The sequence below is a fragment of the Sebastes umbrosus genome, chromosome 11 (genome assembly GCF_015220745.1).
Source record: "Sebastes umbrosus isolate fSebUmb1 chromosome 11, fSebUmb1.pri, whole genome shotgun sequence".
NCBI classification, from domain to species: Eukaryota; Metazoa; Chordata; class Actinopteri; order Perciformes; family Sebastidae; genus Sebastes; species Sebastes umbrosus.
Window position 1 is genome coordinate 30,945,570 of NC_051279.1, and position 25,131 is coordinate 30,970,700.

A 25,131-nucleotide genomic window follows, 5' to 3' on the forward strand; every position below is an offset into this window, starting at 1 on the left:
TCCTTGTTTTTATCATTATTTCTTTTTATTCATCTGCGCTTTCCCAGTGATGTGGCTGTGCATGGTATCCAGACCTCCTCCATGGCGAGTGTTTTGTTGCCTTTTTTCCCTTCTTTCATTGACAGGCTTGCTTTAAGCATGCAGCTGCTGGATATTGATATATTAATATTTAGTCATCAATAGGTGCTGCAGGACCCATTCATAAACTTGGCAGCTTTTGGCGCAAGCAATACTTAATTTAGCATGTAGCAGTATTTTGATGTGTTTGTATTTTTTTCTTTTGCTCAGCGTTACTTTCCTGATTTACATTTGAAATTCAAAGGACAAACTAAGCATTATGCATCATGAGCTCTTCTTAGCTTACTGTCAGATGACTTAAATAATACAAAACTGTGGCTCAACCAATGCTTATTCCCTGCTGTAATTAAAGGATTTATTATTTCCAACATACTCTCTTTTTTCCCCTATGTTTGGTGAATAACAGGACTGAGACAAAGATACAAAATTCAGCATTTGAATGGAATACTGTAAATCAAAATACATAGCTATCAGAATTAATTCCTATAAAAAAACACCAGATTTACCTGATATTATTACTATATTTATTCTTTCTGTTAAATGTCTTTCCATCTGATTTTCTGTTTTCCTTCCCATTAATTTCTCCGTTTTGATTGAATGCTTTTTGTTCACCAAAAGGATCGTCTAAAAGGACAGTCTAGTGTGCACCATGTGACTAAACACCTCTTTATCTCCTTCCTCTCCTCCTCAGCCCAGAGAGAAAGGCCGCATGAGATTCCACAAACTGCAGAATGTACAGATAGCACTGGACTTCCTCAGACACCGACAGGTATGACACAGAAAACGATTGACCTTGAACCTTGAGAACTTGTCACGAGACACCTCATCGTGTTTTCATGTGATGGTGAAAATAATCTCGCTGTGTGTTTTGCGTTTCTCAGGTCAAGCTGGTTAACATCAGAAACGATGACATCGCAGACGGGAACCCCAAGCTGACCCTTGGGTTAATATGGACCATCATCCTTCACTTCCAGGTCTCCTCTTCTGTCAGTGTTATGTTCCGTTATATTATCGCTTTATACCTCTGTCTCTGGGATCTGCACCTGTCGGCTGCTGTTTCCTCCCTGGAACCAATCACAACGGAATCTGCTCTTCAAAAAATCCCTCTCAAAAACCACATTTTGCTATCAAAACATAATACTTCTTACCATATTTCTAGAAGCCTTTACAGATTTTAAAGCATACCACCGTCGGATATTTTGTGGCTGATTTATGAACAGTATAAAGAAATAAAACCCCACCAGGGTGTGTAAGTGTGAGTCACTCTCTCCCTGACTCCCAAGGGGAGGGAGTTCCAGGAGTGTACAACTTGTTGACATGCTACACTACCGACCACATCCCGCACACCCAGGCCTCTTCCTGCTTTTCCTGTGTATGCCAAAGAGCTGCCAGGCAGAAATCCCTGGGCATCAGCCTCTAATAGGCAGACTCAGCCACTCCCTTCTTATATCAGATGAATCAGGTTCGGGTCACAAAGAGCTGAATCCTAACATGGGAAATAAAGGACGGTGGTGGTGAGTGAGTGGTGATCTGGTGAGGGTGACAGTAGATACAGTCGAGTCTTTATATTTTGATAGAATAGAGAGGAAAAAGAGCTGGGTCGTGGTTGCTGGTGAGTCATAAGGATCAAAGGGGAGAGGAAAATTCCCTTCTTATCATGTAATGTAGCGTTAAATCTCACAATGTGATTATCTTCAATTAAGTTAATTTGCAGAGAAAATACGATTTTGTATGCTCTGAAGTAAAAAAAGTGCACAGAAGATCTTTTTAATAGTTACTCTAGGACCGACTTAATCAAAACATCCAGATGAGTGCTAGACATCCATACTGTATATAGCCTACACAGTTTTTTTCACAGGTTAAAATAATCTGGAAGAGGAGTGACATAACTCCATTTGTTTTCAATGACAGCTTATTCCTCATTTAACAAGATTTGCAGATTTGCAGGGTATAGATGTGAATGGCGGCACACACACATAATAATGTATACAGTACACACAGGCACAGAAAATGGAAAACCCGATGCCTATGACTCATCTTTCCAAACCCCAAATTCCCCGAATGAAAAGTTATCTGGATGCCACAGCTGCAGCGGCGTTTTCCCAGACTAGACCAGACAGAGATCCTGCTGCATCCTGTGAGCCAAGTCAGAACACTTCAATCTTCTGAACTCCCAATAAATATACAACATGTTAATAAACAAACCAGGAACGGTATTAAAACTGCAGTCGGTAACTTGGAGCAAAAATTGGTTTAAAAAAAATAAAAATAAAAAGCGATCACTATATCGTGACAGTAGTGCATGAGACAGATAATCTGAAAGCTAAACCTCCTCCTGTGCTCATAATGGCATTGACTGACTGCAGCTTTAAGTCAAAGAATGATAAAGGTGTTAATTGATCTGAGACAAATGGTGATATTAACATTTTATTTTGAAATTAACCACGGGTGTGTGGTGACTCAGTTTTAATTGTATCTTGTGGGTTTCCACTAATCCTTCCTCCACATTTCTTCAATATGGATTACTAACACATAATTTACCTTCCTAACATTCTATTTATATATATATATTTATATACTATCTTAGATCTCAGATATTCAGATCGGGGGCCTGTCAGAGGACATGACGGCCAAGGAGAAGCTGCTGCTCTGGTCCCAGAGGATGACGGACGGCTACCAGGGCATCCGCTGTGATAACTTCAGCACCAGCTGGAGGGACGGCAAACTGTTCAACGCCGTCATACACAAACACCAGTGAGTGACACAAGTTATTGCTGATTAATTGCGGGATTGTACAGACGGTAGCAAGAGTATGCTAGTCACTGCAGTAGCATGTGAATCATTTTACATAAGGAGAGTACAACTATATCAGCTCAATATTTACCGTACAATGTCAAATAGAAACAGTTTTGAAAAATGCAGGGCTTCTTTAATACGATCAGAGATGTCAGGTCTTGTCATGACATGTTGAGTTTTATTGAATATCGAGTGCACTGGACCAGGAGTGGGACCTTGGCACGCTTTCAAATGTCAGATTACACTTCACAACGCCTCTGTAATTAAATCCCATTCTCAGTATTGACAAGATGTTTCTATTCTAGTCTAAATAGTTTTAGACCGTGGCGTGTCTTTTTTTATGTTATGATATCTGATTTATTTTAATGGAAACACAATTAGCACGGCGGTATAGATCTAATAGTGCAGAGTCTCCGTACAGTTGCAGTGTGCTCTTATTAATTTCATGCACTCTTATCTGTTTAATCCAGTTTTAAAACCTGATATTTTTGTTTTACTTTTCCCATAAAAATGTCCTATTTTCTACCTACTGCACCTGACGGTACTGCTGCTTTAATAAAATCAGTATTAATGCCTCTCCATGAACATTTCAGACCTTTAGGCTAGGAATACCACTGGCAGGCGTTGGCCATGACTAATACTGTACCACTTTAAGATGATAATTCCTCTATTAAACAAGATTATTTTATTAGATTGTTTGGGCGCTTAGTATTTAAAATGGAAATCTTGCTGTTGAACACCAAACATGCTAATTCCCCTAAAGTTGTTGTGTGTCTTTATAGTAGAATTAGTGGTTAAGGATGGCTTTGTGTGGTGGCATCCTGGGAAACGTACCTGCGTTTACTTCTCAGGCAGATTTGTCAACACAGTTTGCTGTTGGTTGGTTTCTTTTTAGATGTTTTTAACAAAGGGATTCGTGCAGAGAGGAGTCCAGATAGTAGATGAGAGAAAGTTAAATGCTGAGCACGTTGGAGTCATTATGTATTGAAAGAAAAGAGATGCCTGCAGTGGCAAGTTTCCTTGAACTTGAGCGTGTACCTGGAAGTTTGTTTTTTCTCTCTCTTTTTTTGGAGCCACCTGAGGCTGGATTAGTGCTGGCTTTCATAGAGGTCATGGGTGTGGTGTGTGGGCGTAACTGTAGCTGTCTGTGGTTGCTACATGAAAACTGTGGCGTTACTTCGTGCCTAGGCTTAGTTCGGGGAATCCTGGTGTGGAATATGCGTTCGTTCAGAGAATTCAAGATTGTCCAGAGTTTACAGATTGAATTCACAGTCGAATTTAGGTAGAGAAAGCTTGATGAAGGAGCAGTGACTTGGCTGTACCGCTAGGAGGCTCTGTCATCGCAGCAACCCTGCAGAAGGATTAAGGGGATCTTCACATGATGATGGACTCCTGGGAGAATGCATAGGATGGATTTACATGCAAACATCAAAAGATTTGTGAAGCTTTAAGTCCACTAAAGCAAAACCTTTTTACTCGCCACTGGACAAGGACCGAAGATGCTCGGTTTAAGGAAGAAGTCTAAGAAGAAGAAGGGAAGCCTCAGCTTCCTTGGCCGCGCGTCAAGATCCGTCAGCGATGTGGCCGACCGGGTGGTCATGGTGTGCGAGGATATCCCATCAGAGGGATCCTCCCGGGACTCAGGGCGGGGTTCCCAGAGCTCAGGGGCCCGCTCCAGCGGCGACGAGCTGGGCCACCACGGAGGCAGGTCCCGTAGCTTTCATGGGAGAGAGGGACAGAGAGTGAGCAGCTCCTCTAGGCCGACAAAACAGTACTCTGTTCGAGAGATCCGCCATGTGGAGGCGTCTCCTGTTTATGTACAGAACGCGGGTCATTCCACTCTGCTCATCAGAGAGATGTATGAAGCTGCTCCACCTGTTGCTTTGAGCACACATTGTATTTGCTTACTATATATCATAGAGGGATATGCATTGCATATTTTAATTTATGGATTTCATAATGTATTCAAAGCTGTTTATGGTATTATGATTGGAAGATCTGTAATAGTCCAGTATGCGTACGTTACAGATGAGGTTCATTCAATCGTGCTGACCTTTTTGTCTGTCCTGGGAGTCAGGTTGTGGGTGGCTGCCTGCTTAAAATGTCAGCTTCGATTACGTTAGCTGCTCTATAAATTACATTCCTTCTATAGATGCTCTGGCGTCTGCCAAAGAGAGTTAAACACCCAGAGGACAAAAAGGCAGGTGCTCGTACAGGTCTGTCATACCTGTAATTAGTGTCATACCATGACCAGACCTGTACAGACTGCATTAATTCTGCATTAATGTTAATGTTGTTGGCATTTAGCCCTCCATTCCACCCTGTTACCCCGCCCACACACCCCCTTGAGCCAATCACGAGTCAAGCAAGGCCGCAGCTTGTCAGCGTGACCCATCCACTAACGTGGAGGGGCGGGATTTATGACCAATACTGCAGCCAGCCACATCGAGAGGTTTTGACTTCACTTTTGGGGAACTGTCATGTCATCCATCCTCATATTAAGTCTATGAACCACCCCTGAAGATTACTATATCTTGGACCCTGTTGGTGATTGATTGTCCATTTTTGTGTTCCCCTTAGTCCCAGACTCATCGACATGGGCAAAGTGTACCGACAGAACAACATGGAGAACCTGGAACAGGCCTTCAGTGTGGCAGAGAGAGACCTGGGAGTGACACGCCTACTGGACCCTGAGGGTAAGACTGGCCACAAAGGCGATTTAATCTGAAACACCAGACTTGTTTGTTTTTTTTGTGTGTTATGCTGCGTTGTTTCTACAAGTTACTGACTGTTATCATTAATTTGCAATATGAAATAATGAGATGGGATGTAATGCGATTTCACCTTATCCTTTCAGATGTGGATGTCCAACACCCTGATGAGAAGTCCATCATCACTTACGTGTCATCCCTGTATGATGTCATGCCCCGGATGGATGTAGAGGGTGGCGCCAGATCTAACGTGAGCAGAGCTTGTTCCATATCATGAATCTTTGTTGAGGCTCAACTTAAAGGTCCAGTGTGTAGCATTTTGGTGGATTTATTGGCAGAAATGGAATATAATATTCATAACTGTGTGTGTACTCAGTTTATTGCAATTTGCAACCACACCACTAGATGCCGTTAAGTCCTACACACTGCTCCTTTACGCTTAAAATGGATGAAAGCTTAAGTTAATCCGTCTTCAGAGTAACACAAATGTTGGCTATAATTTGATCTGATTGAATGCTTGATCAGATTCAATCAAACCTGAACAGGCTTGTGACTCTCCTTATAAATTAGCTTTTGTTAGCAGCAGTGTTTTCCAGTGCTTCCAGACATTCAAAGAGAAATAGAAGTATTGTGAAACCAACTAGGAAATGAGCAACCTGTGGTGTTTACACTGCGTAAGCCGAAGGGGATTGGCTCATATGTATTGTTACGCATCATCTGTTCACATAAAACCTATTGTAGAGTAGTGTATACTCTCATTAGACTAATGGTATGCTGGGGCATTTAATGTCGTGATGCATTTCAAACCAAGTCCAAACGTAAAGATAAATACTGAACTCACATCTTTTCTGATAACTGCACACACTGACTGGGAGAACTGGAGAAATATATCTGTCTATCTCCCACCATTGTCCTCCTCCTCCTCCCACTATCTCCTCCACCTCTGCCCCCTTCATCACCCCACTTCCCCTCTCCGCCTCCTTGTCCACTCACACAGGACCTGAATTGTTTGGTACCTAATTGAGTTTAGCGTTGCGTGTGAGTGATTGGACATGGCGACACAGGAGAATAAGCGCCCTCCTGTCTGTTGTTGTTACTCTGTCTGACTGTCTTGTTTTTCTGCTGCGTTGGCTGCAGGAGCTGGAGCTGCGCTGGCAGGAGTACTATGAGCTGGTGACTATTCTGCAACAGTGGATGCGCCACCATATCACCATCTTCGAGGAGAGGAAGTTCCCCGCCAGCTATGAGGAGATAGAGGTGAGATGATGTGCTGATATTACGCCTCTCTGCCAGAGACTTGTCTTTGTTATGTTTACATTTGAGCAGCAAAAGTGCTCTTCATAAACAAGTTCTGTTTATGTTATTAACACAAAAGAATTAAAACACAGTGCATGTCTTAATAATATGAGTATTGTGCAAAAGAGGTTTCCATTGTTAGATCAAAGAACTTGCTTACATAATGTCTAACTTTGGGCAAATAGAAGAGACTGTATTCACAGACATTGTTGTACTGTAGGTGGGGCAGTGCTGGAGAATATGCAGCCAAAGGGCAGATAGATAACGCTAAGCCTAATTCTAAAAAGAATGACCACTGTACCACTCCCTGTCAGCGCTGCAGAACAAAAGCATAGCGTGACTTCAGCATTTTTCTTCATTCTCATTGAAGTCAAATTATCAGCAATGCGGTATCATCAAAAGTAGCGGTTTGGGTGTGCTTCTTTAAAGTCTGGTTAGAGAGCGAGTAACCTTTTTCTTTAGTAATACAGGCAGTGAAGTTATTTGACTCATTATAAGTTCAGCTCAATTTACACCAGTCATGGGAATGAACATATGGAGGACATCACCCATCTGTGTACAGACTGTTACAAGTGTAGCGTGACGTGTTAATGTACTTATCCTATTTAGGATAAATTAATTTCGCCGATCCAGTTGCATAACGTCGTGTCATTTACACGAGTTAAGTCAACGTTTCACCATTTGTTACGTGTATGTAAAGGCTTTTTTTTCAGATGTCTTGGAACAAAAATGCATTTCTAGAACTTAAAGGTGCTGTATATGATACCCAGATAATTAATATAGCAGCAAACAACTATTTTCTCTGTAAAGATATAACGGAGTAATGTCTACCTGAGCAGAGAATGAAGTCGCTCTCCCTCTCTGTGTGTTGTAATCCGAGTTTCTTCTTGCTTTGCTTTGCTGCGCATGCTTTTAGTGCATGTTCGTGCATGTTAGCGTGCCCCACTGGCGAGCTAATGGCCGTCACTCTGCACTGCTCTCATACGGCGGTTACAGCTGATAACGCCGTTCCAACCAACGGCACCATCGCGTGAGCGTAGCACGACCCCTCGTTTCCCCCCCCCCCCAGGTTAACACTGTTAGCTCTGTCAGCACTGTTGCCATTGTTTTCACTGTTAGTGTTGTTAGCACCGTTAGCTATGAGCCACTGGCTCAGCTGTCGCCATGTTGAGAGCCGTACGGAGGCAATAGAAATGCTCCCAATTTTGCATTTAATACCTTTAAGACATAAGTTAAATGAATGAAAAAGGAAAATCATGAATTACCATTTAAACTTTCTGTTTGTGTATTTTTGTTTTTTCTTTAGCTTCTTTGGCGCCAGTTCTTGAAGTTCAAAGAGACGGAGCTGCCAGTGAAAGAGACGGACAAGAACCAGTCCAAACGCATCTACCAGTCCTTTGAGGCAAGCTAACCCTGATTTCCTCTTCTTTTGTATTTTATTGTTCTCTGTTCTATTGAGCGATGGCTTTACTCATTGTGCTCCCACAGAGTGCCGTGCAAGCCGGTCAGGTGAAGGTCCCTCCAGGCTACCATCCCATTGATGTGGAGAAAGAATGGGGTCGACTTCACGTGGCCATCCTGGAAAGAGAACGGCTGCTCAGGATCGAGTTTGAGAGGTCAGGATATGCTATAATATATTCATTTTTTGATTTTACTAGTTTTTTTTCCCAATCAAGGAATGTAATGCAAACAAAACAGAACACTATAGAAGTAAAACATCTAATATTATCAAACTAATATCTGAAAAATGGAACTGGCTTGTAGCCTAACTTTAGCCTCAAGGTTATCTAACGTTAGCCTGCTAACCTTCCAACACCAAAGCAATGCACATGAAGTTATGATAAAAAATACATCTTTGCCAATTACGTTTTTCTTTACCTTTTAAAGGTAAATAAAGTTGTTTCTTTATCAAACAACATCATAGCTTTTTAGTTGCAGATTTATTGCATCATTTTCCTACTTTGGTAGAAGATAACCAAATATTCTGGCTGCTGGAGAAAGACAAAACAAGCCAGATGTGTCCCTAATAATTGGACACATAAAAAGATGTAATTAGGTCTGGTGAAATAGGATGAGACATTGTAAATTTTGTATATATTTGGAGTAGCGTTGCGTCATCATGCCTGGGAAACTGGGATGGTATTTGTGTCACGAGATTGTCCAGTCATCTTGCAGCCTTGTTTATGGTTCTGAGATGCGGAATTACTGAATGAGCAGACTGGATGTCTTTGTCAGAAGACATTTTGGTCTCCTTCTGCGCTGCTACATGGAGGAGTATTTTCCCAAGACACAATGAGCGTGTGAGGAGAACTGACTTCCTCGTAGCTGGACCTGTAATCTTTATAAGAGAGTTGAGGAATGGCGTTTGTGAGCGACCCACATAAATTGGGAGTATTTGCTGCAACGCAGGTGGCTGTGAGTTGTGATCTTTAGCTTCTGGTAGTCTGAATGCGATGTGGTTGACTAACATAATGTGTTATTGATCTTAATTTCTTTATTGACCCTGTCTCATCCAGACTGGAGAGGCTCCAGAGGATCGTAAATAAAGTCCAAATGGAGTCAGGGTCGTGCGATACCCAACTCAGCCACCTGGAGACCCTGCTGGCGACGGTGAGTCCATCTCAGGTCTAACATTAGAAATACTATACTTTGGTATGTGTTCAAAAAGTAGAAGAATCCAGAAGATGATCATTTCAACCATGTGGCTTTTGTTGATTTCTTTGTGACCAAAGAGTTGGGGATTTTTACCTTTTTTTCCCCCACACTTTGTAAATACTAAATTCAATTCATATGATCTTATTCAGGCCAAAGAACAAACTTCTTAAGCCTCTTTCACACCATTTAGTTTAATGCAAACTCACTACAAACATCACATTTAAGAAAATATTGTACCTAAACTCTGTGGAAGTTATCTGCCAAATATGTGGTGCAAAGCTGCAGAAAAGTAAAGTAAAAAAAAAAATTCATAGGAATCTCTAGTATCCTTCAGGCAGAGAAAGGGTCCTTATGTGTCAATCACCGTCACAAGACTGTTTTCCTTTCTAATTTCGTTGGCATTTGAAAAGAAGATGAAAATTAATATTTGAATTGGCCTTCATCCCTTCAGGACATTCGTCTGCTGAATGCAGGGAAACCAGCTCAGCACACAGCAGAGGTAGAGAGGGAGCTGGACAAGGCCGACAACATGATCCGCCTGCTCTTCAACGATGTGCAGGTACTCAAGGATGGGCGCCACCCTCAGGCTGAGCAGATGTACCGCAGGTGGGTGCTATGAGTATTGCATTGTTACAAAACTGTTGAAAGACACAGATCTGAATACAAAAAAAAAAGCAGCAGTATAAAGTACTGTTTCTCATCTCCGCAGGGTTTACCGCCTCCATGAGCGCCTGGTGAACTTGCGCACCGATTACAACCTTCGCCTGAAGTCCTCCGTGACGTCCTCCGTGACGTCCTCCGTGACGAACATAGTGAGGGCCCCAATGACGAAGGTCACCCAGCAGTCCGTGAAGGTGCGGCCTGAGATGGATGACGTGACCATTCGCTATGTCAAAGACCTCCTGGCCTGGGTGGAGGAGAACCAGCTTCGCATCGATGAAGCCGAGTGGGGCTCCGATCTGCCGTCTGTGGAGTCCCAGCTGGGCAGCCACAGAGGCCTGCACCAAACTGTGGAGGACTTCCGATCCAAGATTGAACGGGCCAGGGCTGACGAGGTACAGTTGCACCCTCATCAGAAGGGATCACATACTGTCTGACGTGTTATTGATTTGTAAAAGTAACCTCTGTCGCATCTTTCATATTCTGCAGAGCCAGCTATCTCCTAACGGCAAGGGCTCGTACAGAGAATACATGGGTAAACTGGACCTTCAGTACGGCAAACTGCTGGTAAATATTCTCATATTTCAAACTGCACAGAACAGAAGGGCTTTAAGTTGTAGTCGTAGGTATTTGAGTGCTGATTCTTTTAATCAACTGTTGGTATTTTCATTTCTTTTTTCTTTCAGAACACTTCCAAGTCCCGCCTAAGGAACTTGGATTCACTCCACGTATTCATCAGCGGTGCCACTAAGGAACTGATGTGGCTAAATGACAAAGAGGAGGAGGAGGTCAACTTCGACTGGAGCGACAGGAACACCAACATGACGGCCAAGAAAGACAACTACTCGGTGTGTTTAAGAAGAAGATTTTTAGATAAATTAGTTAAATGAATACACAGGATTTTTCTCCCAAGATTGTCATTGACTGTTTTATTCTGATTGTTCAGGGTCTCATGCGAGAGCTGGAGCTGAGGGAGAACAAAGTCAAAGATCTCCAGACCATGGGAGACAAACTTATCAAGGATGGACATCCTGGCAAGAAGACTGTTGAGGTAATTACTCTAGTAAGCTCAGTTAAACTCCACATACGGTATTAAAGCTGCTGAGTGAGGCCTCAACTGATGCACCGTCATCACGTCTCTTACAGGCCTTCACAGCCGCCCTGCAGACTCAGTGGAGCTGGATCCTCCAGCTGTGTTGTTGTATCGAGGCTCATCTCAAAGAAAACACAGCCTACTACCAGGTATGGAACAGTGATAAATGTATTTTTTTTGGAATCATGCTTTTTATCGTTTCCTTAAGAAAAATGACTACAACAACCCAAGCCATAACAAATACAATTTGTAAATATAATAACAGATAGTAACTGTAAATTGAAAAACAAGTATTCAAAAACAAGGGAGGAGAAAAATGGCATTAATAATAATAATTAAAAATGATAATAATACACTAAAATAGAAAAAATAAATATATAAATAAAATATATATATTTTTTAAATTTAAACATTTGAAATAAAGAAATAATTATAAAAAATAAAGAAATATAAATAAAATTGATCTGTCAAATTCCAACGACCCTGTATATCCATCAATATTCATAGAGTTAAATTTTCTGACCCCCCTGATGTCCTTCCCTTGCAGTTCTTTGCCGATGTGAAAGAGGCTCAGGACAAGATGAAGAAAATGCAAGAGAACATGAAAAAGAAATACAGCTGTGATCGCTCCACCACAGCCACACGCCTGGAGGATCTGCTGCAGGATGCTGTGGTGAGTGATGATGTACACGCACACGATGATGCCACATGGGCTTCTTAAAAAAATGTAGAAAGAAGGAATAAGAAAGTATATTGAGGTGATGACGACAAAAGCAAATATTTAATGTGTACCATTAGAAAACTGGGAATCATTTTAATCTAATCATGTGTGTTTGTTTTTCACCAGGAGGAGAAAGAACAGCTGAATGAATTCAAGACCCTTGCTACCGGCCTGAACAAGAGAGCCAAGTCCATCATCCAGCTGAAACCACGCAACCCCACCACCTCCATCAAAGGCAAACTGCCCATCCAGGCTGTGTGTGACTTCAAGCAACAGGAGGTCAGTGATTTGTCATTCATTCACAGCTCAGAGTGGTCATACCGTGTTGCAGAACCTTAGCATTAATATGTGTAATTTATCAATTGTGAATCTTGTTTCAGATCACCGTCCATAAAGGAGACGAGTGCGCGCTCCTCAACAACTCGCAGCCCTTCAAGTGGAGTGTCCTGAACCACTCTGGACACGAGGCGGTGGTGCCCTCCGTCTGCTTCATGGTGCCTCCGGTCAACAAAGAGGCCGTGGACAGTGTGTCCAGGTGAGAACAGCAGCAGGGGTTTATGGGAAATGTGGTTCTTTTATTGGGGAAATATGTAAAGCTAGAGATAACCTTTTAATGGTAAATGGATTTAAGACGGTAATTCTGTTTCTGTCAACCAGTCCGATCTCTGACACATTACACCAGATCCATAATGGGTTTAACATTAAACTACAAGGTATGATCTCTGGAGTGCCGGCTGTATTCTTAATTAATATCTGCGTTCCTCTCCCACTCCAGTCTGGATTCAGGTTATCAGCAGATGGTTTCTATGTGGCAGACGCTCCATATTGACATGAAGAGCTTGCTGTCATGGCAGTATCTGATGAGAGACTACACACAGATACGCTCCTGGAACATCACCATGGTGAGCGGTAACACTTTAATGCAACATAAAGAAGCAAATAAGAGGTGTTATGTTAAGGATAGGTGTAATCTTTAATCACAAGATACAAATAATCTTTAAACTTAACTGTTCTTAATAGAAAATAAGAACCAAACCAATAGCTTCTATTAGCTGTAAATAGCTAATAGAATCTGAATAAATAACTCAAGGTTTTGGAAGGTTAGACACGGCCCATAAAGTCTGTTATTTTAAGAGCAGGCTATGTTGAGAAGGGTTTTATTATGTTTAGTGTTTGCAATCACATTCAGTTACTGTAGGATAATTTGATATCTCTGGAAAGAGTGCACTAACTTTGATGCGATTAACAACAAAACCATTTAGTTTGTGCTTTAATGATTCTGTATATTTCAGTCCATGAAAATAAACCTGACTCCAGACACCAGAAATACATCATTAAATCAAATTACAGCATCAACCTCTGCAGAAAGAATATGTTAAATCATTTCTGCCTCCTAATGCCTCCCCCGTTCTTCTCCCCCTCCCCTGTGCAGTTAAAGACCATGAAGCCAGAGGAGTACAGGCTGATGATGAGGAACCTGGAGCTCCACTACCAGGACTACATGCGTGACACCCAGGACTCGCAAATCTTCGGCCCCGACGACCGCATGCAGGTCGAGGCGGACTACACCAAGTCCACGCAGCATTTCGAATACCTGCTTCGCTCCATGGAGAAAGGTAAAAAAAAAATGTCTTTTCTCTAAACAAATTGTCTTTTTGATTATTCATGGATATATGACGGGAATATACAATAAGCGAATAAAAAGCGTTACAGTATGTAATTGTCGTTCACCTTTTCAGGACGAATGCTTGTTAAGCTCAAAGGTGAGTGATGTCAAGCCGGTCAAAGCTACAGTACGGCTCACCGGGCTAGTGTGTGTACACGCTTTTCACTGTTAGAGTAGAGTTCTAAAGTGACTGCATGTTGTTGTGGTTCACACGTTGCTTTTTTTTTTTTGCAGCTCTGCATTATACTTTTTGTCATGCAGCCATATCACCTAATAGTGTGGTTATGTGGAAAATACTTGCTATATAATGTATGCTATGACTGCAGCGTATATGGAACTGCGTGTGTCACAACACATGAAGAGCTGCATGTACGATCGTGCTTATGCGCACAGCAAATATGTGGTAGATGTTGCAAAAAAAAAAGGTGATTTCAGATTTGAGAGTGAAAAATGTTTAGAAAGATGTAGACATGTAGTTACACACGTGCCGTACCGTGCTGTGCTGTGTACACAAAACTCTAATCTAAGCTGTGTGATCGTATTTTTAATCTATTCAGTATTTCTTGCCCTCCAGTGCATCAAAAGTGTATTTTTTCCCCCCTGACCTCACCTTCAGGCTCAGTTGATTCATGCTGTTCTAAGCTAACACATATGCTGCTCCACAGGTCAACAGGATGAGACTCTGTGTAAGAACTACATCTCTGAGATCAAGGACCTGCGTGCGTGTATAGAGGACTGTGAGACCAGGACCGTGGCTCGCATCCGCAAACCTCTGGAGAAGGAACCTCTGAAAGAATGTGTTCAGAAGACAACAGACCAGAAGGTACCATATTAATTACACCACATTACCATGTTAATTAGACATTAGCATACCATTAGGAGACTGCTACTACTGGCCTCCATAATTATACTCTTTATTATGTGCCGCTAGGCTTGAATCAGATGGATTGCCTTCAGCCTGGAGGATTATCTCAAGAGTTACTTTACATTAGCTTTTCTTGTATTCCCGTTAACTTACTTGAGGAGTAGAAAAGCAAACTAATACTAACTAATAATAACCTCCTAGCAAGAGTCTTTGTGTAGATCAGTCATTCCCAAAGACTGGGTTGGGGGACCCACAGGTGGGTCGCAGGAGATTTTATTAGGGTCGCCAAATAAATGAGCATAATTTTTTCCATAGTCTTTTAAGATTTATATCTGCAGTACCCCTTTGTGCCACATGTGGGTGTCTTGTTTTGATAATTGTAGCCTACTTATGACATTTAATCTAATATGAAAGGCTAACGTTCATTCTGTTTGTTATACTGATGAGAGGAGAAAAAACGAACCTGTCAACTCATTTATTCGGTGTCATTTACATTATTATTATATTATTTATAAGTATTTAACATGTGTATATGTTTTAATTAACATGTGCATTAAACAAAGTTGTGATTTATCAAACGTATATCTCTTCAAAATGGCTGGTTTACCTATTCAAGATAATATAAGGTGATGCAGAAACGGCAGTAAAAATGGTCAGGAACATTTATTTACTCAAAATTGAAAATGTTGTGAGTATCATGAGCCTGGTTAGTTTTCATATAAACCTGATGACCCGACATCTTTTGAAATAAAGTAAAGTAAGTCTGTTAGCAACCCACTGGCCCTAGAGGCAAAACAAATCCATCCACAAAGAGGACAGAAGGGAAGATAAAAGAAGAGGAAGGTAAAATGGTAATTTGCTAATTCTGTAAGGGGCAGTGATAGGCAGGATTGGTGGAAAGAAGAACTAAACCACTGGGCATACTGTAGAATTGGAGTAAGATCTTCAATCAGTGTAGCTAAGAGTGTGAAAATACAGCAGAGAATTGTAATTGCTTTCAGGGAGAGTTGCAGAGATTGTAGTCGGCCTGCTGGCTGCTCTCCTACTGCAGCTGCTCAGCTCCCTGCTGATCTGACTGGTAAAATGTTGTGCAGCACATCTGGCTAATCCTGGCACAGGTTTCTTTTAAATTATAAAAGTGCCTTCTAGCACATTTTTGGATTTTTTTTACTCTTTACAAGTTGCTAACTCTCGTTGTCTTCTTCTGTTGTACAGAAAGTCCAGGTGAAGCTCGAGGGCCTCAAGAAGGACCTGGATAAGGTGTCTGTGAGGACACAAGAGGTCTTGGCCTCCCCTCAGCAGTCCGCCTCAGCTCCCGTCCTGCGCTCAGAGCTTGACCTCACTGTGCAGAAGATGGATCACGCCTACATGCTCTCCTCGGTTTATCTCGAGAAGTGAGTCAATGAGCCAGTTACTCTTGAGAGTTAAGAAAAGATGCACTAATGCCTTACTACTTTATTTACTTCTTCTTTCTTTCCCCCAGGCTGAAGACTGTGGAGATGGTCATCCGTAACACACAGGGTGCTGAGGGAGTTCTCAAGCAGTATGAGGACTGTCTGCGCGAGGTTAACAACGTGCCCAGAGATGGCGAGGAAGTAGAGGCTTACAGAGCAAAGCTTAAGGTAAACTGCATATCATTCTTTTACGAGATGTCAACATCTGTTAGAGGAGAAAAAAAAAATAATCATCCTATCAGCCAATCGGGAACTGTTCCCATTACGTAGTTGGGCCTAACTGGTGATGCTGACCTTGTTTGCTCACTGCTGTTTGTGTGGATATCCGTAGAAAATGCGAAATGAGGCAGAGGGCGAACAGCCAGTGTTCGATTCTCTGGAAGAAGAGCTGAGGAAGGCCACCACAGTGAGCGACAAGATGTCGCGCGTGCACAGCGAGCGTGACGTCGAGCTGGACCACTACCGCCAGCACCTGTCCAGTCTTCAGGACCGCTGGAAGGCCGTGTTCAGCCAGATCGACATTCGCAACAGAGAGCTGGAGCAGCTCGGCCGCCAGCAGGGCTACTACCGCGAGAGCTACGATTGGCTGATCAACTGGATTGGCGACGCCAAGCAGAGGCAGGAGAAGATCCAGGCCGTGCAAATCACTGACACCAAAACGCTGAAAGAACAACTGTCGAAGGAGAAGGTATATTGTGTCCCGCTTGGTGTTACCAGCGTTCTTATTGTCATTTCTTTTCTAATCGAAACTAGTAAGCCTAACTCTTAATTTAAACCCTTTTCAAAACAGAAACTGCTGGAGGAGATTGAGAATAACAAAGAAAATGTTGATGAGTGTCAAAATTATGCTAAAGCATACATTGATACCATCAAGGTGAGCATTAACGCTAGTTTGCATTGTAAATATTGTCATTTGGAGTATTTAGAGAAAGTACTTTGATGTATGGAGAATGTCCCTTTTTTCAATTAGGACTACGAACTCCAGTTGGTCGCCTACAGAGCTCACATGGATCCTCATGATTCTCCCTTGAAGAAAACCAAACTAGATTCTGCTTCTGACAACATCATTCAGGAGGTGTGTTTCCTAGAAGCCATGTTGGATACAGCTTCCAGAAAATAGTGACTATGTTGATAACTTAAAGGGTAACTTTGGTATTTTTTCAACCTGGACCCTATTTTCCCATGTGTTTGTGTCTAACTGACTAATAGTGACAAAAGTTTCTGAAATTGGTCCAGTATTGAGGGAGAGCGCTGTAGACGGCAACTGCTCACAGGCTGCAATATGGTGCTAAGCCGACACCGTCGTTTTTGTCCACTAACGGTGCTTGTTTTTACCGTGACAGGCTCTGATTGTTATTATAAATGTCTGACATTATGGAGAGAGTCTCGCTCAAGGAGAAGTCTTGTTCTGAAATCTGGCGAGGTGACGTGAAATAGTGGAATACATCCATGGTGGAAACACGAGTACCAGCTGGCACAGGCATAGTTTGTTCTGTTGGAGTACAGAAAAGATTTATCAATGTCATGGCTGAATATTTAGATGATTTCAACAACGTGGATGAGGTCTTTGAATTCAATGGCAACCCGTATTTATTTGAGCCAGTGTTATACGGATATTCAGATTTCACAATGAGACTTCTCCTTGAGCGGGACGTGGACATAATAGCAAACAGACGGGATCAAGAAAAAAGGTAAGAAAAATGTCCTTTCCATAATGTTGTCAGACACTTATAATAACGACCTGAGCCTGTCAGTGGCAAAGACAATCACTGTTAGTGGACGTAACGTTACATTGACGCTGCTGACTGGCCCCTCGCAGCTCATTTCGCGGCTCGTTTACAGCGTTATCCCTCAATACTTGACCAATTTTAAAAATTGTTGTCCCCATTAGTCACTCCAGGTTGAGAAATGCAGAAGTTACGCTTTAACCATAAGCTGGTTTCACTGTGAAAAAGACATCGACATGAAGCTGAAAATGACACAGAGTGTTGTTGTTTGTTTCTTCCCTGTATCAGTATGTTACACTGAGGACCCGCTACAGTGAGCTGATGACTCTGACTAGTCAGTACATCAAGTTCATCACCGACTCGCAGCGCCGCCTGGAGGACGACGAGGTGCGTGACAACTGGCTGAGGATCCCAAACAAACTAAATTCTAACATTAACCTAACCAACCAACCAAATAATCAACCAACCAAACAACAAACAACCAACCAACAAACGAGATTACCCGCCGATCACCAAAACGCATGCTTGCACGCACTGTGTGTCACACACATACACTCACGCACACGCATTACATCAATGTACGGGTGACAAATAGTTCCTTTGCACTGGTTACGCTTGAAACATTGGCATACTGTAGCTGATCTATTAGCTAGAGAAGAACATTTTTTTTTATATATATATATATTTATTATTATTATATCAAGACAAAGGATTAGTGAGAGAGAACAAATATGATGCACGAGGTTTGAGTGTTTATTCAAGTGAATACAGTATTTTAACAGATCATTGAGACCATGATTCTCAATGTCAGTCTGAAACTAGAATGAGTAAATACAGCACACTGTGTGTTCGTACTCCATCTCCATTCATTGTGTATTGTGACGTAGTAGATTAAGAGTGAGGGGTTCTTTCTTTCACTACGGTCTTCCTTTCCTTTCTTATCCGTCTGGCCACTTCATTTCCTGAGGTTAAAAGCGAAGTGAAGACTCTTATGTTTCAGCCTGGTTATCATAGTCTTCAGCTCACCTCTTCCCCCCCCCCCCCCCCCCCCCCCTAAATTAACACAAAGTTTAACTTTATTTTCTAACCCTAATGTTTTGTTTGTTTCTTTGCTTCTCTTAACTGCTTGCCAGTGCTTTGCCATGATGAATGCTTAACTTGTTTGAGCATTAAAGAGGTAAATAATTCAGTGTTTCTGCTGTACCGTGTGATTTCCATTCCCTCTGTCGTCCTAATACATCTGTCTCTCTCTCAAACTGCATTTTGGCTTTTCATGGTGTATTTATTTGTCTTGCTTTCACTGCAGCCTTTTATAGAAATACAGTAATTGTCCGCACTTCCTTAAACTATATATTCTTTAACCCACATTACAATGCTTCTTACATTCCTGGAGTCATAAACTGGTTTCCTAAGTTCATCTGAATCTTTTATTCTTGACTTTGCCTTTCCTTTTCATTCCATTTCTGTGGCAAAAAGTGATTTAAAGAACCCCCAGTGCATGGGATGAGATAGAAACTAGTCTAAATGAATGGTGTGAATAATACTCTTAACGTGAAGCATTTAGTCCTAAATAAAAAAACAAAACATTTTTATGTGCATCAGAAACCTAACTTAAACAACTGCACACATTTACATCATAGTACAAACATAGTGATTATATACAATAAATTATTATTATTATTATTATTATCATTATTATTATTTATATATTATGATTATTATACAATACATACTTTATTACATACATGAATATAAGACTATTCCTGCCACTCAACAAAAACAAATATTAAACAATTTGACAATAATTAAAACTAAATTGTAGACATACATTATATTGGAACATAATTATGAGGTAGTTATTGGAAGTTAGTGCTACAGCTACAGTCGCATGCCATATGATTTTCTTGCTGTGTTGTGAAGTGATATTTTGTTTCCATACATTAAGTGATTCATCCCCCACCATCCCATTTTTTCCTGAATTGTCTTGTCATTAATTGTTTTACTTGCATCGTGACTTTAACATAATTTTGATGAATGTGCATCTAATTTGCATCTAGTGATTGATCTTTGAGCTAACTTTAACATTAACATTGCCTGGGTAACGCAGTACATTAAGCCGCTCTCATTGCGTGTGTGATTAGGCTGTGATTACTGCAGTAATTACAATTTTAATCCACACTGTTTTGAGCTGGTAAATGTAAAGTGCTACCTTTAACATGTCATGCTTGTTTATAATCCTTTCTTTACCATTTGCTTCCACTAATGCAGAAAGCTGCAAAGAAACTCAAAGCGGAAGAGCAGAAAAAAATGGCCGAGATGCAGGCCGAGTTAGACAAACAGAAGCAGTTAGCTGCAGCTCACGCAAAGGCCAGTGCCAAAGCTGAGAAAGAGGCACAAGAGCTGAAGCTCAGAATGCAGGAAGAAGTAAGCAAGAGAGAGGTCGCTGCTGTAAATGCAGAGAAGCAAAAGCACAACATCCAGCTGGAACTGCATGAGCTCAAAAACCTCTCAGAGCAGCAGATCAAGAACAAAAGCCAACAGGTGGATGAGGCTCTTTACAGCAGGACCAAGATTGAGGAGGAAATCCACATCATCAGGATCCAACTTGAGACGACACTAACACAAAAGTCTACCGCTGAATCTGAGCTCACGCAACTCCGTGAACGAGCAGCCGAAGCTGAGAGACTCAGAAAGGCCGCCCAGGAAGAGGCTGCGAAGCTCCACAAACAAGTCAATGAAGAGACCCAGAAAAAGCGCATGGCAGAGGAGGAACTCAAACGCAAATCTGAGGCGGAGAAAGAAGCTTCTAGGCAAAAGCAGAAAGCTTTGGAAGACCTCGAAAACCTCAAGAGGCAGGCCGAGGAGGCCGCAAGGCAAGTGGAGCAAGCGGAGATTGAAAAGGACAGACAAATCAATGTCGCTTACGAGGTGGCCCAGAAGAGTGCCGCAGCTGATCTCCTCAGCACACAAAACTCCTTTGGGGAAAAGACCTCCAAGTTGGAAGAGTCACTCAAACAAGAGCACGGCGCTGTCCTTCAGCTGCAACAAGAAGCGGAACGTCTCAAGAAGCAACAGGAGGATGCGATAAATGCCAGAGAAGAGGCCGAAAAAGAGCTTGATAAGTGGAGGCAAAAAGCTAACGAGGCCCTCCGTCTGAGGCTCCAGGCTGAGGAAGAAGCTCACAAAAAGAGCCTCGCTCAAGAAGACGCTGAGAAACAAAAGGAGGATGCTGAGCGTGAAGCCAAAAAGAGAGCGAAAGCTGAAGAGTCCGCCCTGAAGCAGAAAGAAATGGCCGAGAAAGAACTCGAGAGGCAGAGGAAGGTAGCTGAAAGCACAGCTCAGCAGAAACTCACTGCAGAACAGGAACTGATTCGGCTCAGGGCCGACTTTGACAACGCAGAACAGCAGAGATCTCTCCTCGAAGATGAACTTTACCGCCTGAAGAATGAAGTCGTTGCAGCGCAGCAACAAAGGAAACAGCTGGAGGATGAACTGGCCAAAGTGAGGAGTGAAATGGACGTCCTCACTCAGCTCAAGTACAAGGCAGAAAAGGAGACCATGTCCAACACAGAGAGGAGCAAACTGCTTCTTGAGGCCGAAGCCAGCAAGATGAAGGAAGTGGCTGAGGAAGCAAGCAGGCTTAGAGCTATCGCCGAGGAGGCCAAGCATCAGAGGCAAGTCGCCGAGGAAGAGGCAGCTCGCCAGAGAGCAGAGGCTGAGAGGATTCTCAAAGAGAAACTGACTGCGATCAGCGACGCCACCCGTTCAAAAACAGAGGCTGAAATTGCCCTGAAAGAGAAGGAGGCAGAAAACGAGAGACTCCGGCGGCAAGCTGAGGACGAGTCTTACCAGAGGAAAGCTCTCGAAGACCAGGCCAACCAGCACAAGAAAGAGATTGAGGAAAAGATCATCCTACTCAAAAAGTCATCTGAGGCTGAAATGGAAAGACAAAAGGCAATAGTAGACGACACACTGAAACAGAGGCGAGTTGTTGAAGAAGAAATCCGAATTCTGAAGCTCAACTTTGAGAAGGCTTCATCTGGAAAACTTGACCTGGAGCTAGAACTGAACAAACTGAAGAACATTGCAGAGGAAACACAACAAAGCAAACTAAGAGCAGAGGAGGAAGCGGAGAAACTAAGGAAGCTTGCCCTCGTGGAGGAGAAGAGGAGGAGGGAAGCAGAGGAAAAGGTTAAGAAGATCACTGCTGCAGAGGAAGAGGCGGCCAGACAACGCAAGGCCGCCCAGGACGAGCTTGACCGTCTGAAAAAGAAAGCAGAAGAAGCCAGAAAGCAGAAAGACGAGGCCGACGTCGAAGCAGACAAACAGATCGTTTGCGCCCAACAAGCAGCCCTGAAATGCAGTGCAGCTGAGCAGCAAGTCCAAAGTGTCCTTGCCCAACAGAAGGAAGACAGCATCACGCAGCAGAAGCTCAAGGAAGAGTACGAGAAAGCCAAGAAGCTTGCCAAAGAGGCAGAGGCTGCTAGGGAGAAGGCAGAGAGGGAGGCAGTTCTCCTCCGCCAACAAGCAGAGGAAGCCGAACGGCAAAAGGCAGCCGCTGAGCAAGAAGCTGCGAACCAAGCCAAAGCTCAGGAGGACGCCGAGAGGTTGAGGAAGGAGGCTGAATTTGAAGCTGCTAAACGAGCACAAGCAGAGAGTTCGGCACTCAAGCAGAAGCAACAAGCCGACGCCGAAATGGCAAAGCACAAAAAACTGGCAGAGCAAACACTGAAACAGAAGTTCCTAGTGGAGCAAGAGCTCACAAAGGTTAAACTGAAGCTTGATGATACTGATGAACAGAAATCCCTCCTGGATGACGAGCTGCACCGCTTGAAGGATGAGGTCAACGATGCTGTCAATCAAAGGGGCCAGGTGGAGGAGGAGCTGTTCAAAGTCAAGGTCCAGATGGAGGAGCTACTCAAACTGAAAACCAGAATTGAGGAGGAAAATGCACGCCTCATCAAGAAAGACAAAGCCAACACACAGAAGTTCCTCGCCGACGAGGCTGAAAATATGAAAAACCTTGCAGAGGACGCTGCCAAACTTAGTGTCGAATCACAAGAGGCTGCACGCTTGAGACAGATGGCAGAAGACGACCTCAATCAGCAACGAGCTCTTGCAGAGAAAATGCTCAAAGAGAAAATGCAGGCCATACAGGAAGCATCTAGGCTTAAAGCTGAGGCAGAGATGCTCCAAAGACAGAAGGACTTGGCTCAGGAGCAGGCCCAAAAGCTGCTGGAGGATAAACAACTAATGCAACAGCGCCTGGAGGAGGAAACGGAGGAATACCAGAGGTCGCTCGAAGCAGAGAGGAAAAGGCAATTGGAGATCGTAGCTGAAGCCGAAAAACTCAAACTTCAGGTTTCTCAGCTCAGTGAAGCCCAGGCCAAAGCTGAGAAGGAGGCTAAAAAATTCAAGAAACAAGCGGATAACATCGCTGCCCGCCTTCATGAGACTGAGATAGCCACCAAAGCAAATATGACTGTAGTGGAAAATACCAGCAAAGAGGCTGGCGACTTACGCGACACAATCGCAGACCTAGAGAGGGAGAAGGCTAGACTGAAACAGGAGGCAGAAGAACTTCAAAATAAATCTAAAGAGGTATTGTGTCAAAAATGGCATAACAGAGCAGCTTATGTCATTGTTAACTCTATCTTGAAAACTAACACACTTCTTTCTTTAAATTTCCTCTATCCCCTTCTCTGATTATACTAATCATGAAACCATATCTTTGATTTGAAATTATGATTTTAATTTTTCTTTACAGTGCACTGTGCTCATGCAGATCACATCCTGAATGTCCCCTCATATCCTGGAATGTTTCTTCATTTTGAGACATGCTTCATATTTCTTTCAGTTTCAAAACTCAGTTGCAATTCAGCTCCAGAAGAAGTGACATCATTTGAAGCCGGACTGAAATGATTAAAATTATGATATGCCATTAGCAATTTAGCCAAAATGTTCAACTTAAGAGCGATTAGAGAGACAGCCTTGCATTACAATTCATTCACCCACAGATTTACTAGAACCTAAACTTCTAGGAAAATTTATGCCAGTGCTGAATGAGTTTTATATCAACATTCCACTGCATTTATCATGGATGGTAGCCAAAGCTGTAATTACAGGATAAAAAGATGCATTCGAACACTACAGTCACTCTCCCGTTTGTAACAATACCCAGTATTCATCGTGAATGCTGTGTTAAGATATGCAGACACCTCACCTAACAAGACTCCACCCCACCAGATATACTGTATGTATTTGGCAAGCAAAACTCTGTCACCAACATTGACATGCTAAATCATTTGTCACCATACCTATTGAGCCCTCCATCTGTCATGACCATGATATGCACTATAGGTGTGCATCAGTTGACCCAAAAGGCATTCAACAGACATTACTTCCCTTTTGACAAGTGTATGTTGGCTTCATCCACAACCCCAACCCCTTGGTTTATCCATCACCCCTAGTGGAAGAGGGGAGAAGTGCTATAGTATATGCCATGCACTGAATTTGGGAGCATTGTTGGTTTGATCATTAGAATCATTAGAATACACAAAGGTAAAGTTGAAAAACAGTGGAGTATTCCTTTAATGTTTAACTATTTGAAAGGGTACCATCCCAGAGTCCATGCAAACTGTGTATCATACAGATCTGAGGGTATAATCCCTCATAAACTAAGTATCACATGACGTGTCATCCTATATTCTGTCCCTTGCGATTTAAAATATGAAACACCTTAGAGTTTAACCAACATGTGAAATACAATTACTGTTATCCAATAGTTAGCACTAAATTGCTATGCAAGATTCACTGTTACAATACATGAAATAACACAAAAACTGTACAATCCAAACATTTGAGAGCCAGCAAAATAGCGTCATGGCATTTGTCAATTTATTGTTTCCACAATTTAGCAGAAAATTTTATCATTTAATTGTCAGTTTGTAAAAGCTTTTCATATTTATACAAAAACTATAGACTCAAATCTAGATCATCATAATCCAGATTGACCGTGTCAGTGACTTTTCTCAACCGATTTGAAACACTTCCAGGCAGCGTACTACGGTGACCCTGAGAGCTCAACATACAACACATTAAGAAAACACAGGCAAATAGACCAAATACAAGCAAATGAAGAAAACATCTTCAACAATTTGACAACACATGCATTTAGAAAAAAATAACCAAATAGACAAAATACAACCAAATACTTAAATGCGCTACAAGTAGCACACAACACAACGGAAACTGTTTCCAGGGGACACTACAAAGTGATGCACAATGCTGGGACACGCATGTTGTTACCATGGTTTTTGGCTTATGAAGTTATTGAAGTTGGCTCAGAGGTGTTGGAAAATTAGCTAAAAGGAAGTTAAGTTTTTTCAAATAATCTGACGAAATACACA

At 42.3% G+C, this 25,131-nt stretch overlaps 1 protein-coding gene across 29 annotated transcripts in view; it reads left to right on the forward strand.

Annotated features, from left to right (window-relative positions):
- Positions 1–25,131, forward strand: part of plecb (plectin b) — a 146,846-nt gene that overhangs the window by 112,286 nt on the left and 9,429 nt on the right. For 16 of the 29 annotated variants that reach the window (XM_037784462.1, XM_037784464.1, XM_037784471.1 and 13 more), the window contains 29 exons: positions 770–847; positions 960–1,064; positions 2,666–2,832; positions 5,455–5,570; positions 5,732–5,835; positions 6,723–6,842; positions 8,188–8,283; positions 8,370–8,497; positions 9,398–9,491; positions 9,988–10,142; positions 10,246–10,591; positions 10,686–10,763; positions 10,883–11,044; positions 11,143–11,247; positions 11,343–11,438; positions 11,837–11,962; positions 12,137–12,289; positions 12,391–12,545; positions 12,786–12,912; positions 13,443–13,626; positions 13,750–13,773; positions 14,342–14,499; positions 15,757–15,935; positions 16,025–16,163; positions 16,327–16,683; positions 16,786–16,869; positions 16,966–17,070; positions 18,011–18,109; positions 19,991–23,323. In XM_037784462.1, coding sequence (XP_037640390.1) covers positions 770–847; positions 960–1,064; positions 2,666–2,832; positions 5,455–5,570; positions 5,732–5,835; positions 6,723–6,842; positions 8,188–8,283; positions 8,370–8,497; positions 9,398–9,491; positions 9,988–10,142; positions 10,246–10,591; positions 10,686–10,763; positions 10,883–11,044; positions 11,143–11,247; positions 11,343–11,438; positions 11,837–11,962; positions 12,137–12,289; positions 12,391–12,545; positions 12,786–12,912; positions 13,443–13,626; positions 13,750–13,773; positions 14,342–14,499; positions 15,757–15,935; positions 16,025–16,163; positions 16,327–16,683; positions 16,786–16,869; positions 16,966–17,070; positions 18,011–18,109; positions 19,991–23,323 — 7,173 coding nt within the window. The remainder of the gene's footprint in view (positions 1–769; positions 848–959; positions 1,065–2,665; positions 2,833–5,454; positions 5,571–5,731; positions 5,836–6,722; positions 6,843–8,187; positions 8,284–8,369; positions 8,498–9,397; positions 9,492–9,987; positions 10,143–10,245; positions 10,592–10,685; positions 10,764–10,882; positions 11,045–11,142; positions 11,248–11,342; positions 11,439–11,836; positions 11,963–12,136; positions 12,290–12,390; positions 12,546–12,785; positions 12,913–13,442; positions 13,627–13,749; positions 13,774–14,341; positions 14,500–15,756; positions 15,936–16,024; positions 16,164–16,326; positions 16,684–16,785; positions 16,870–16,965; positions 17,071–18,010; positions 18,110–19,990; positions 23,324–25,131) is intronic. The other 13 variants (XM_037784463.1, XM_037784466.1, XM_037784465.1 and 10 more) reach the window with 3 other exon arrangements.